The 13,959-nt window shown below is 41.1% G+C and overlaps 1 protein-coding gene across 2 annotated transcripts; it reads right to left on the bottom strand.

Annotated features, from left to right (window-relative positions):
• Positions 1–465: 465 nt before the first annotated feature.
• Positions 466–12,085, bottom strand: LGALS8 (galectin 8). 2 transcript variants are annotated; one of them, XM_010163294.2, is made up of 9 exons: positions 11,956–12,085; positions 9,009–9,097; positions 7,532–7,742; positions 6,779–6,895; positions 4,982–5,038; positions 4,876–4,902; positions 3,464–3,552; positions 1,389–1,554; positions 466–936 (listed from the first exon to the last, which is right to left on the bottom strand). In XM_010163294.2, the coding sequence occupies exons 1-9, from the start codon at positions 11,995–11,997 to the stop codon at positions 787–789; spliced, it is 948 nt and encodes a 315-aa protein (XP_010161596.1). In that variant the 5' UTR covers positions 11,998–12,085; the 3' UTR covers positions 466–786. The 2 variants fall into 2 exon arrangements, with proteins under 2 accessions (XP_010161596.1, XP_010161668.1); XM_010163366.2 differs by lacking the exon at positions 4,982–5,038.
• Positions 12,086–13,959: the final 1,874 nt, after the last annotated feature.

Raw genomic sequence — 13,959 nt, 5'->3', positions numbered from 1 at the left:
ATTCATTCTCTATTCCACTGATGCATATCCAAGTCTCATCTCAGATGAAACTGTGCCTGGAGCACCTGGGCTCACAATTTGAAAAATGAAAAATACAGACATCATCTACTTCAGTCCCTGATCAGTCTCACCTCAGGAACCATTTCAGGTCAAGCAAGCTTTCAAAAGTTCACACAACTGGAAGCAGGAGGTGACATAACCATGAATGTCAGAGAAGGTACTACTGCAGGAACAGGCTAAGAAGTAAGATCAAATTCCTCCTTGCCTTTTGCTAGAACTGATGGGTCAACTGCTTAATCCAGCCTCAGTAAAAAGGTTACAGTTGCTAATATAAACTAAGAAGAGCATATTTCATAATTCTATTTTAAATGAATTATCAATGTCCCTCTTGGGACGGATAACCATATCTTCAGATCCTATTTCAGTCTCATTTCTACTTCACAATATAGAATGTATGCTATCAAGGAATGATGAGTAGTAGTTTAACTTAAACATACTGAGTGCAATTGTTAGACACAGTATGATGCAGCATTTTCATATTGCTAGGTTCAGTAATACAGGAGATTTATCTGAGCAAACACTTACTTAGCTTGCCAGGGTACTGTAAACTAGAGGAGGATTTAATCTCGCCATTAGCGGTTCTGGTACTCGCCTAACTGAGACAGCCAGACGCAGAAGCCTAGATAGATAAAGGCAGGCGCAGCGTTAGTCAGCACCTGATTGTACCTGACAAGGAGGCACTGTTATTAGAAGAGGTTTAATTCTTTTAGTACTGATTGAAAAGAACTACCAGCTCCTCACATCTAACAACTGAATATCTCCAATGATTTCCACTATGTCGATCTTTTCCAGTTGTTTAAAACGATGCTTGTACTCCAGAGTGTGAACACCATTAACAGCAACCTTGAACTGGTGGGCGTCACAGAAAATGATCAGCTGAAAAGCAAGAAGAGAAACCGTTAAGTTTTAAGCTCAAGTAAGCCATGAAAAACAACCTGATAATGTAGCCTTGACTTGGGCAAGCCCTGGTTCTGTTACAAAGAATGTTTCATGCAAAGGAACATTTTTAAAAAACAGAAGTTGAATAAAATTTACAGAATAACTCAAGTTGGAAGGGACTCATAAGGATCATCAAGTCCAACTCAATTCAGTTCAAATTTGTTCTGAGCACAGGCTGAATTATTCCAACTATTTAAAAAGAAAACTGTCATTAAAACCAAATCAAATCTCTGCTCCCTATGGTCCCATTTAATCCTAAACATTCTCAACACACTGAAATGCAGCAATGGCAGTTTTATTTAAATCTGTATTAATGACAGGACGTTTAAGCACCACTGCTACTCCTTTTGGCATAATTACCAGTTCGATGCTGTTTCAGTTTATCTTACCTCAAAGTACATCTCTGGACTGAAAGGGAAGTTGGCAACTTCCTTTTCTTCTTCTCCCCAGCTGTCATGAAGATATGAGTTTCTTACAAAAACTTTGTTTTTCACTCGGGGATTCAGATGTAATGCAATGTCCTTTGAGTCACTTGATTTCAGATTTATTGCAAAGCTGGAAGATATTTTTTTAAAGTTTACTATACCAAGAGTTTATAAACATGATGCAGTAGTCCATGCTATTTACCAAGCCCTTAGCCAATACTCAAAACTGTTCTGGAACCAGAGCTGATTCACCTGAAGAACCAAGCAGTTAACATACATTTGTGTCCTTCACACAGAAACCTTTGCTGGAGGCAGCAAATGTGGGACATGGCCCTGCTCGATCTACTTCATCACTCACAGCTTTCTGTACATGTGTCAGCAAGGAGGTACTGAGCCAAGTGCTGCTGCCCTACATCACTAGGAAGCAGTGTTCCCACAGAAACACAGTGCTACTTCATCCACCATCTCTTTCTCTTAACTCAGGCAGTGGAGAGTGGGAGGCTTTGTTTTACCTAAACACATTCTATTATTTCTGCCAACAGACTGGTTAAACTCTAGGAAAAGTTTGCAGATTCTCTCTGTACATTTAGGATTGGTGGGACACCATGCACACAAAGTGTTACTTTCTAGGCAGCATAGCTCTGCCTGGGCTGAATGAATACTCTGCAATCTCAGACACGTCCACAACACAGGGTTCCTAAAGGGGAGCTCTGGGGACAAGTGATCAGAGAGAAGTCATCCAAATTCAAATGAATGCTTCAACCTGTAGCAAAGACCTCACTGCATTTGAAGAAGAAACATTCCTCCCCCAAATTAGCTCCAGCTGTCAGGTTATTTCCCTCTTTTGAGAAGCCTAGAACTGCTTAGTCCAGATATGAAATACAGCAACAGGCCACACTTCCAAGCTGTTAATTCCTTTTTCACTGAGAAAAAGGAACATCTACAACTGTGTGAACTGAGTGAAAGACATCAAATAACTTACAAACTCTATAAATATCTGTATGTTTAAAAGCACAGACACAAAGAGCAGACAACCTGCCATGCTTTAACTAACACCCAAAAGCCGCTTCACACCTATAAGCAGTACATTCAGCACTTGAAATATGCTAATAAGCTTTTCAAGCCAAAGAAGGAAAACAAATGCTACTACCTAAGTATTCATTATCCTGTCCAATTTAAAGCCTGTTCAAACTTTGTTGATGAGATTTCTAGACCTCATGTTCCAGTACTAATATGATTCTTGAGTGCTGTTCAGCTGCAGGGAAGAGAGGTGCTCTGAGGAAGCAGGAGTACAGCGCATATACTCAGCATAAAAAGCATGCTTCTCATCATTTGCACTAATTAATTGCTTCATTTTTAGGCATGTTTCTGCAGAGCCAAAGCCACCCTTCAAGCAAAGGGCATGCTGAAGCACAATCATTTCCTCAGCTCCATTTTGACTGTGCTGCACACCCCCCACCCCACCCCCTTAAATCATGTTGGGAAAATGTCATCTTTGCCACCTGTTGTTCCTAATTTGCTATCAAAATTAGAGCTCATACTCTTCTACCAGCTTTCATCACTTAGCTGTTGTCAGTTAGGCACCTTCACATTTATACATACAGTCAAGGACTCGTCTGAGAAGCACTCAAGTGAAATGTTGTAAATGCAGCACTTGAAGACACCAGCAGCTCATCTAACCTGCTCATTTGCACCTACTTCTGTCAGTTATCTTACTCTTGCATCTCTTTAGAATAAAAGCTGTCTTTGTGTGGTATGTGTGCTCACATGCCTTGCACAATGGAAATCCTGAACAGACACACAATCTTGTGAATGATGCAGATTTAGTAGGCAAGACACTGAGGTTTTACCTTCAATTTTCACAATGGAGCTGCTCCCTAAAGTGGTATCCTGCAGGTTCCTGAGAAAACTGGACTGTAGTTTCAGATGATTCCAGATGCAAATTTGCAAGTGAGTAAGGATATACTGAGGCAACGTAAAAGCCTGCTCATTCTCAAGAGTAGCTCAGTTAAAGAGCAGAAAAATTCAGTAACACTTACCTCTTTGGGTTTTTATTCACTTCTCCTTTAATGGCAATTGTGTGTCCTGGATGAAGTGCAGTATCAAGTTTCCCAACATAGGGAACCCCCTGGAAGAACACCACCAGTAAAAAATTTTTGCTGTGACTTACTTTTTTTTCAATATACAAGCTGAGCTTTATTATGTCAGGAAGAAATTTAGCCTACTGCAATTTATAGCTAAAGTTATTCCAACCAACGAGTTCTAGGTTACTAATACTATACTGGAAAAGTTACACTGAGATAAACATATCAATGTGTTGGGTTTTTTCTTTGGATTCAAAATAAAGACTATGTACAACTACTTCTGCCACTACTAATGGTGGAAGGAGGGGAAGAAGAAGAGGGGGGAAAAAAAAAAGTAAGCACAAAACTCCCTGCACTAACTTAAGTTTGTATCACATAATTATTCAGATACAGACATCCCAACCTCTCCTCTCTGAAAGCTTCAGTTATGCTTTTAGACTTATGCTAGGTGTGTAGTCCCACCCAGTTGCATAAGTACTAGAAACAGGGTCACTGAGTATTCTGTCCTCCTAGCACCAGCTCATAATGATACAGTTCAAGTATTTTATCTGCCTTTTTTTCACTGTGTTAGAAGTTATTTTGATCAGGAAAAAGGAGTGAATGGAGTACTTAACCTTTAATTTTTTTGTTGAAATCCACCACTTGCAAATGACAATATTGCATATTATTTGGCTTTGGAAAGAAGACTGAAGAAGGCAGACTGACAAGTAACAAGACAACTAAAATCATGGCACTCACTGCAACTTCACCTTCTCCACAAATTCTATTTCTATATATTCCTGGCTTCCAAATCCTTTTCAATTTGAGCATGGTCCTTACTCCAGTCTGGATACTGTCCACCTGTACAGCTTTTTGCAAAAGGATGAGCACTCACTCTGTCTATGCTCCGTGCCAGCTGAGTGCAAGTTCTAACCCTAAAGTGCAATGCTTGCATCCAGCCACCTGAAGTATATTACAGGGTAAGCATGGATCTGTCAGCAAGAAGATGTAGCCAGACAGGTTTTGAGACACACACATTAACTTTTGTTTTGCAGGTATTCCCTAAGGCAGAGAAAACTAAGTATGCTTATTTGAAAAAAATTTTTAATGTGATTTGGTCCTCTAAAACTTGAGGTTACTTCACTTTTTATTTCTCTGTTTATGGCTGCAAGATGCTGCGTTTATCTTTTGGGTTTTCTAAATGATTTAACTAATAGTCTTACTAGCAGCAGCAAAGAGGACTACTCTCTACAAAGCCTCACTGGTGATCATCTCCCAGTACATTCTCAATTCCCTTGTTCTGTGCATGTTTTTTCATTAATAACTGAGATTTTTTTTGGTTTTTTTTTACTCTTGACATTTGCCACAAGTCAACACAAGACACTTACCAATTGTGAACCATCTGGCATTTCCCCCTACAAGAGAAAACAAACAACATTAACTAGCTTATCAGACATGAGGGAGATCCATTCAACCTTTTACAAACATACGTACATTTTCTGTGTTTATCTTTGTTACTCCTAGAGATGATGGCTGAGAGCCTTGTAAAGACTGCAGAAAGAAAGATATTTAGATGTCATTGCTAACATCATAGAGCTTTAACATAAAGTTGGTTTAGAACCATATAAGGATCTGTGCTGCTTTGAAGGGTGAGCTGTTAACGTGGAAACCTAGGGCTATGGTAAAGAAAAAGATAGCCAAACTCTTACAAACCAAGGAAAAGTCCCGAAGATCAATTGCTGAAGCCAAATTGAGATTTCTAAAGACCACTTCATTACAGTTTGAGTCTTTATTTAACAGTCAGAACATTGTTAAGCCCTTAGTATCTGAAGGTACCCACTGAGCTCTCCTCACTGGGGTAGGAATATCAGCAGGGTGGGTCCACACAGTGGGCCTTGGGACTCTAAGCAGCTCTCTGCATCCCTGTCCCTTCCCATGGGAAGGGGAGATGAGCAACATGGCCATGCAGAGATACAGTTCCAGCCTAGTGCTGGCAGATTGTATCCTCAGCTTGTCTGTTTCAATACAAGTCTCCATCTTCCTCCTCAGAAGAGTATATTGGAAGCAAAGACAAAAAGGAAACAATTGTCCTTCTCCATTCCTTTATTCCCCAAAGGATACAGCATCAGCAACCACAGACTAAAGCAACTCTGTTTTGTTCTGTGCTTGGGACAGAAACCAACCTACAGCACCTACTTGCCCTCAAGCTGTTCTCAGAGTCAGTCCTCCAAGACCAGGACTCAGACAGCTTTGAAGTAACACTATTCTGGCAACAGGTCCAAGGCCAAGTGATGGGGCCCACAAAAGTCTGTATATAGGCTTTGCAAATAATCAGCGAGACCTCATTTCACTCAGGCCCGAATCTCCACCTTCTACCAACACAGTTATTAGTCTGCTGACCTGAAATACACTTGATGTTTGGCAGCAAGAGATCCAAGCTTTGCCCACAATGCAGTGAGGATGGGGCAGAAGAGACCCAGAATACTACACAGGAGTAGGTAGGCTGCCTTAGCGAATGGCAGGAAGAAAGGGAAAAGGCATTTGCCTTCCGTATCTCCCTGGAATTTATCACCTTCCTTTTTGGTTCTGAAAGTCTCCCAGTTCCAGAGCAGAAGGATCTCTCCTTCTGCACAGGGGAAAACATGGTTCTACTCCTCCCTGTTGGTTTACTTTCTCTAGGAGAGCTGGCAGCTGAGGGCGAGCACAGCACTGCCGTCACTTTAAATTCACTGCAGTTTGGTCCAAGTGCAAGTCAAGCCACAAAGTCCTCTAGAAAGGACACCCCTTCTTACCTCCCATAAATAAATGTACACTCCTACTTCTCAGTTCATTCAACAATTTGGTCATTTTATCAGGAAAAACAAGGTTACATGTACAAGCAGTTCCAGCTGTGGCTGAACTTGTCATTTGGAAGCCAAAAAAATTTATAGACATGGCTGACCATGTCACTTAGAAGCACTGAATACTGAGAGTTCATTTTGGAGCTCCTTCAGTATTTGAAAAGCCTAATCCATTCCTAGATCCAGTATCCAATCAAGTCTTATACCATCTGTCCTGCTAACTTCGTAAGCTGTAAACTTTGCCACCCTTTTGCCCCTAACCTCCAGACTAAAATGGGAAGACAGACATCCTCACATGACACTCGTATGTTGAAATGCAGGGGAAAAAAAATCTTGCTACTGACGTTAAGACTGTGTAGCTGCTTTTCTTTACTTCCTTTTCCCCACAAATTCTATTCTGTAGTTTAGCAAGACAGAGAAAAGGAACAAGTCAGTTGTCTATGTAACTTACATTAGAAACAAAATCTATAGTTTTGATCTGCACTTTGCCATATATTCCAAGAGTATCTATTCTTTCAAGGCTAATTCTGTGGTTGTAGAGCAGCAAGTGCTTCTTGTTTACAGTCACCTAAAGAGATAAGAAACAAAATAGGAAAATTGTATTAAACACACATTATAACAGCCATGTATCAAGTTGTATGTGTGTATCCCTTTTTTATACTGGTTTGGTACACAAGCAGAGAGTGTCCTAGAAATTTCAGAGTTCAGCTCGTCCATGATTCAGTCTCTCTTTCCATCACTATGAGGGAGATTTATTTGCCTACACTAAAATCTGTATTTCACACGTTTTGTTTCTACCACCCATGTGGTGTTACCAATCTAACAGAATCCATTAGTGCAGTGTAACAGAGCAAGACAAATACACCTCACATGTTTCACCCAAGAGGACTGTCCTACACCAGTCACAAAACAGGTTTATTCTAAGGTCAACCCTTTGCACATAAGAAGGGAAGGGTGGAGTAGCCATTAGCTACAGCGCCAAGTTAGTTGCCTACTCATGCAACTCAGAGGAAATAGGCACAAAATTGAAGGTCTTATTTACTTAGAACCACTTTAAAGAAGAGCTTCTAACTTTTCTGTATTTAGATGACACCTAGGTAACACAGAAACCAACACTTCCAACTATTAATTGTAAAGTATACAAAATATCTCTCTTTCATTTGCCTGACAACTGGTTATGGATAAAGAATCAATCCAGACTCACCTGGAATTTATCCTTTAAAATCATGATGACAATTTCAAATGACTTCCCTTTTTGAAAGGGCATCTCATAAGTGATCTCCTCCCAGCCCCATTTTTCCCTCTCCAGTGTGTTGCAAACAATGCAGCCAGACCTTTTGAAGCGGGGGTTGAAATGAAACGCTATATCAGCTCGAGGCTTTATGCTGCTGCCACACTGTAAATCCACCTGGAACCTAATCATAAAAATAAAACAAATCACATTCGAGTCAATCTGTCAAGAAATCACCTAAAAGTTCAATACACTTGAGTTTTATTACTGTGCAGCCTCAGAACAGGCAAATACAATGAGTCGTGTTGGATAAGGAAAAAAAACCTCATATTTGTCCAACTACTCCTACACATCTGTGAAAGGTTCTCCCATGATTTACTACAAGGAATTAAAATATCTAAATATGTATTCAACAGTATCATGTAAGCTCCCCACTTACTGTGTTCACCACTTCCCCTCCCATCATCTTCAGTAGAATAACCAAATGAACCTCGGGCAAAGTCAGGGAACAGAACCCCCATACTGGGCACATGCACTAGTTCATACCTCCTTATCCCAGCTCAAGTCAATTCCCTCATGCAACACATTTGGTTATCAATGTTGCTAGTCTCAGATAACCTCTTTAGACAGGCAGACATATGCTATGACAGGGGAAAAAAATGCCAAAGCAGGCAAAGCAAAAAGAGAGAAGAGAGGATTGGAAGAAAGCAAAAAATTAGTTTATCCTCCACTTGCCATCACAAAGCTTTCATTAACCACTTAAACCTGTACTCCCTCTGCTGCTACCACAAGGATTTAGATCAAGCCTTTGTGTGCTATCATAAGTAGGATCCCTGGAAACATTTTATCCAGTACACTATTGTTCATATGCTGACACTGCAAAAAGCAACACTGATACCATTCTGAAAGAACATACCCTTCTGCTTAAACAATGTGGCATTGAAAGTCAGTTACATATCTGCCAGGCCTAGTCAAGTTTATAGTCTGAAACAGATAATAAGGAGACTTGAGGCATCAAATCTTTAAAATACGGTAGATAAGGTTGCGATGCCAGAATAATCCGTTTTTGTGGAGACAGGAGTGTTGTAAACAGGCCAAAAGATGAACTGAGCATGCGCAGGAGAAAAATTCAGCTCAAGGGCAGAGTGACAAAAGTTTCTACAATCATCAGACAACCCTGAAGACGACCAGTACACATGCAAAAAGGACATTTAAATATATTAATGACTTCTTGGAAATGGCATTAATATGTTAATAATCTCTTGGAAAAAGAAATTAATACGCATGTTTTAATAGTATAAAGCTTTTGTAGAGGGATAAGTCGGGATGCACAAGAGGTGGAATGATGCCCCGTGCATCTGGTGCTGTAATAAAGAATGTCTGCTTCTTAAGGCTACATTGATGTTAAGAAATTCATTCCTGATTTCGGTGACGCCACCGCAGCCACTACCTGTCTGCATCATCAGGAACAGTCCCATGTATCACAATCAGCTCTCCAGGAACAAGACCACCAAGTATTGTCCCAACATATGGAATGATCTAGAAGCAGGGGGAAGAAAGAAAAAAAAGATTCAAATAACAATTTGTAATGGAGGCAAAACCCCCCCCCCATAATAGTTTTAAAAATAGTATTCTTATACTTAATTATGTGGTGCTCTAGTGCATAAACACAACTAGCATTTCATTTAAAATAAACAGTAGAGAAGCACTAAATACACACCACAATGGGAAGGAAAAACCCAACAAATTTTCACCTATGAAAACTAAGCTTCTCAGATAAAATTAAAATCTCCAGTCTCCATTCCTAGCTCTCAAAAGAAAAATGGGAATATTTTATTGCCTCACTTTTAATAGCATATAAAGAGGATTCAGTTCAAGTTAGGTCATTGTCAAGAGCTGACTATTATCAGAGCTTTGCTGGTAGCAACTTCCACAACCCTTCTGACCCCAGACCACAGCAGCTGCCTTTTTGCACGTTCTTGCTCCATTTCAGAAAATGGCCACGGGAAAAGTAGACACTATGTTACAGAGAATCTTCTTAGTAAAAACTACACAACAAACACCACAAAATACCTCACCCTAATGAGCTAAGAACTGCAAGGTGCACTGAAATAGCCCTGTTTGGGGGTCTCTGTCTTTATGGTATTTACAGTATGCAGTCTGGCTCAAAGCCTGTTTTTTCTTCCATGTCAATAACACGCACGTTATGCTAAACTGAAATGGCAACACAGTAGGAGTTGTTAAGCCACAGGAGGGGACGTGTCAGTTAAAATAAAAGCCCCAGACACCCCAGCACGGCTCTCTGGCAAAGGCTCAGACACGCCGACAGAAGCCCCACCAGTCGGTGCACCCAGCGTTTCAGGGAGGGAAGGGGAACACTTTAACAGAAAACTCTGGGAGTTCAGAGGAGACTGATCTGAAAGCAAAACTTTAAGTCTGCATCTCATCACATGTGCTTTAGATTGAAAAAATGCAATAAAAGGTAGCAAATATTGCATTTGCTCTGGTTAACAGACACCAATTTCTGCCAAGGTTGTTTTTTGTTTGGTTGGGTTTTTTCCCCAAAAAAATCCATGATCTATGGAACAGTGCATAAGATTTTAGGTTATCTTTGAAATGAAGTATCAACTGCAAACAGGGGTTCCAGTAATTTAATAACAAAAAAATGAACAGACTGGAAATACTACTCTTGAATGGAATATTGGACCATAAAAGGACAAGTTGAAATTATTTTTTAAAAAAAAAAAATATATATATATAAAATAATGTGAAACAGGAAGATATGAAAAGGGAATGTGTTTGTCAACACCTATTCTTGTGAATTTTTGAGGAGGGAAGGGGGAATGACAGCAAAAATTGTCCAAATACAGAGTGTTGATCATTTCTGCCAGCAGATCCACATCCTTTTCTGCCTTCTCACCACCTCCCTTCTCAGCAACCTACACACTGCACAAAACCTAACTTACTGTTGTCTTCTACATCTTGTGGTATCACACAAGTGACAGAATCCCAGAAGGGCTGAGGTGACACCTCTGGTGTTTCTAGCCCCATGCCTTGATCAAAGCAAGGTCAGACAGAGCAGGTGGCTCAGCTGGAGGCTGTCCTGAGGTCACCAACACAATTTTTCCCAACTCTGCCTCCATATTTCAATCCCAAATACTTACTCTTATTCCCACCTTAGGCTCTTGACCCCTAAGCCCTAGTTTACCCCTTTATATTCTCCAGCCTGCTCTTCTCACCTATCATATTCATCAGTCACCTTGCAGCCACCCAATTTTGCTGAACTCTTACTCTCTTCCTTACACAGATTATTTCTCCTAAATACCTCCTACACCTCCTCTTCACACCTCCTTTCCCACCAAAATTCCCATCTACCAGCTTTCATCCTCCCTTTCCTGTTGCAGTTCAGTCCTTCCACCTTCTAGTTAATTTCCACACAGCTTTCCTTCCTCTGCCAGCTGGGTTCTTGTGAAGAAGGTTGAAGCTATTCCCCCATCAACACTAACTCTATCCACTTTGCAAGAGTGGGACTGAACAATCAGATTCCCTGAGGGCACAGGTGTGTATCAGTGCAAAGCTGCAACAGATCAGGAAGTTCTGTACAGATCTGCACTACTGTAGCTCCACAGAGATATGCTACAGACTTCAGTATTTTTAGAGTTCTAGCACAGAATGTTGAAAACACTATTTCCTGCAAGCTCAAAAGAACCACCTTTTTAAAGATACAGCAAAAAACACAGCTCCCATCCATCCCTGTAGCCACATGCCAGTGTCAGGCCATTGTCCAAGATCATGAGAATACTAGAGCTTTTCAGAGAAAGTCTCCAGACTCTAAGCTAGGCAAACAACATTCTGCCACATCCACTCGCTGCAGCTGCTGAATCCTGTTAGCTCAAGTCTTCCCTACAGAACAGGATTTACTGTAAGGTAGGACATCAACTATTGAAAAGATTCCAAGTTTAATTGTTCAGATTGAAGTTGCAAATACCACAAAAAAATATTTAACGAAGGCTGACAGGCACCACCCATGTTTACAGAGAATTAGGAGTGAAAACAATGCTTATTATAGTTTCACTTTTGATCCAGCACATTCTGCAAAAACGCCAGACATTCACATGAGCTGTGTATGAAAAAGGATAATCTTTCAAGGCCAACATGACTTCCTTCCTGTTTTGGAAGACCTGTATGTGAAGTGTTCATTTGCTTACAGCATAATTTCTAAATGCCATCAGCTCTTACGTGTCATCTATGACACTGTCCCTCAAATACCTGAGCAATGCAAAGAGTTCTCAGTAACAGCCCTCGCTGTGCAAAACAGTACAAGTACCAGCTATTGACACAAAACAGCAAAGTCCCATTTCCCGAGGGAGAAGTTGTTGACATGACAGGGGAGTTACCGGGTTACTGATGGTCTTCTGCGGCCCATCCAAGGACATCATCTTCCCTCCTCCAGTTTAAGTTTGTCAGTTCTGTGTGACCAGTATTTAAAGGATTCACTGGTCAGGCAGCACCAAAGGAGGGATCCCTTTGAAAAACCAAAACTTTTAATTAGAAAGAAATAAAGTGACACTACACAAAGTGAAACCCTCCAAGGTATAACTTCAAGCAGCACAAGAAATGATGCAAACATCTTCAGTAGCAGCTTCCTGAAATTACCTATACTGAGATAGAATCCCATGTAAAAATCACCGTTGTACAGGAGAACACTGATAGTTCAGTGCCTCTCAGCTGGGCCCTAATAGCTCCCCATTTGCAGCTGACCCCTGCCTGCAGACAGGGAAAAGATAAATAACACAAAAGCAGTTTTTCCAAGACAACCAACCAACCGTTTCTGTTTCCTTTCACACTTTCTATGCTACCTCCAGATTTCCCAAGGCAGACAAGCCCTAGGAGCTGAACTTGCTTTTTCCAGTTTTATCTTACATAAAGTTAAGAGATACTAGGCAAAGACATAGCAGAGAAGCAAAGGGTGTTTCATTTTTCTTCCTCCAACACATACAATCCCTGAACTTCACAACTACAGGAGTTTGTTAAACTTGCATTAAATGCACAGCATGAACAAGAAATTAAACAACAGCCTGTGAGTATATCCAGCTACACTGTAATTTCTTTAGCAAACCTTCCAATCAATTGACCAAAGTTCACAGCCTGTTGAAACTACTAAGTAATTACTTCTTGTACATTCTGGAGAAACAACTTAAGGTAGCATGTAAACTGTGTGGTGATGACAGGTAGAAAGGGAAAAGTCAAAAGCGAGGGTTCTGGCATCATTACTGTGTGACAACTACTAGAAACATTAGAAGAAAAAACAAACAAAGCCAAACACCAATAAACCATAAACCCAAGGTCTGTGACCTGTTCCACAGGGCCCAGGGGTTAATCTTCTGCAATGGTTCGACAACAGAGTGGCCCATTGCAACATCTGGCTTATCTTGTGGGAGATTTGGGCCAGAATGGTATTAATTCTCCTACTTAAGACCAGTGTTGAGAATGCAATTCAGAGAACATAGGGGGCCTACACTGCATAACTCTTTGCCCCTTCCATCTTCTCATGAGACACCACCATCAATTCACAACAGGAATGTGCCAAGGCTGGCACATTTCATTGTTTTCATTTTAAAAACTAGGAAATCAATTCTAAAGTAAACAATAATTCTGCCTTTAGCATCAGAAAGTCCAACAGCAGACCCCAAAAAATGAAACCCAGACCTACAACCAAGTGTCCAGCAGCCTGCTAACTGGACTTCATTGGGTGTGCAACAGCAACCTAGATCCTGCTGGAAGAGGACCCTGGAACAGAACAGGCTGTCAGCCTTGGCAGACCAGGTGGTACTATGGCAAAATGATGGACTGAGGGGTTTTTGTTTGGTTATTAGGTTTTTTTACTGAAAGGTCACAAGAATGAGGGAAAGCTGCAATTCTGTTTGACCAAACAGGAGACGGGCACGGAACTGCAGGGTTCCCTGGCAACCTTCTGTCAGGGGAGCAACTGTCAGTACACGTTACACCAAATCTTTGTAAGTCAGGGTTTCCTGACTGTACTTTTAGGGAGAGATAGATACGTGTGCCTTCCTGTTAACCCACACGTTACAAAGCAGCCGTAAGCCTCTTCAGTAAAAACCCTGCACAAAAACAGCAAGGCCAACCAGCTCCTACGCTGCCCCACTGTGACACGCAGAAAACGTCTTTCATGGGGGTAACTCGGGTCAGAGTTTCTAATCAGAGCCAGGTTTTACACCAAGGCAAACGAGGCACCTGCAAAGAAAATAACCCACATGTTTTCTGGACACTCGCAAGCAACTGAAGTGGCGTCCCCCGCCCCGGCTATGAACCCGGCACTGCCAGAGGACAGAAGGACACAGGACTAGTTTCACCTCGGCCACCTCGGCCTGAACGCGCCC

This window comes from Antrostomus carolinensis, unplaced genomic scaffold, assembly GCF_000700745.2.
Source record: "Antrostomus carolinensis isolate BGI_N321 unplaced genomic scaffold, ASM70074v2 scaffold5460, whole genome shotgun sequence".
Lineage (NCBI taxonomy): Eukaryota > Metazoa > Chordata > Aves > Caprimulgiformes > Caprimulgidae > Antrostomus > Antrostomus carolinensis.
This window is presented reverse-complemented; position numbering and strand designations above follow the sequence as displayed.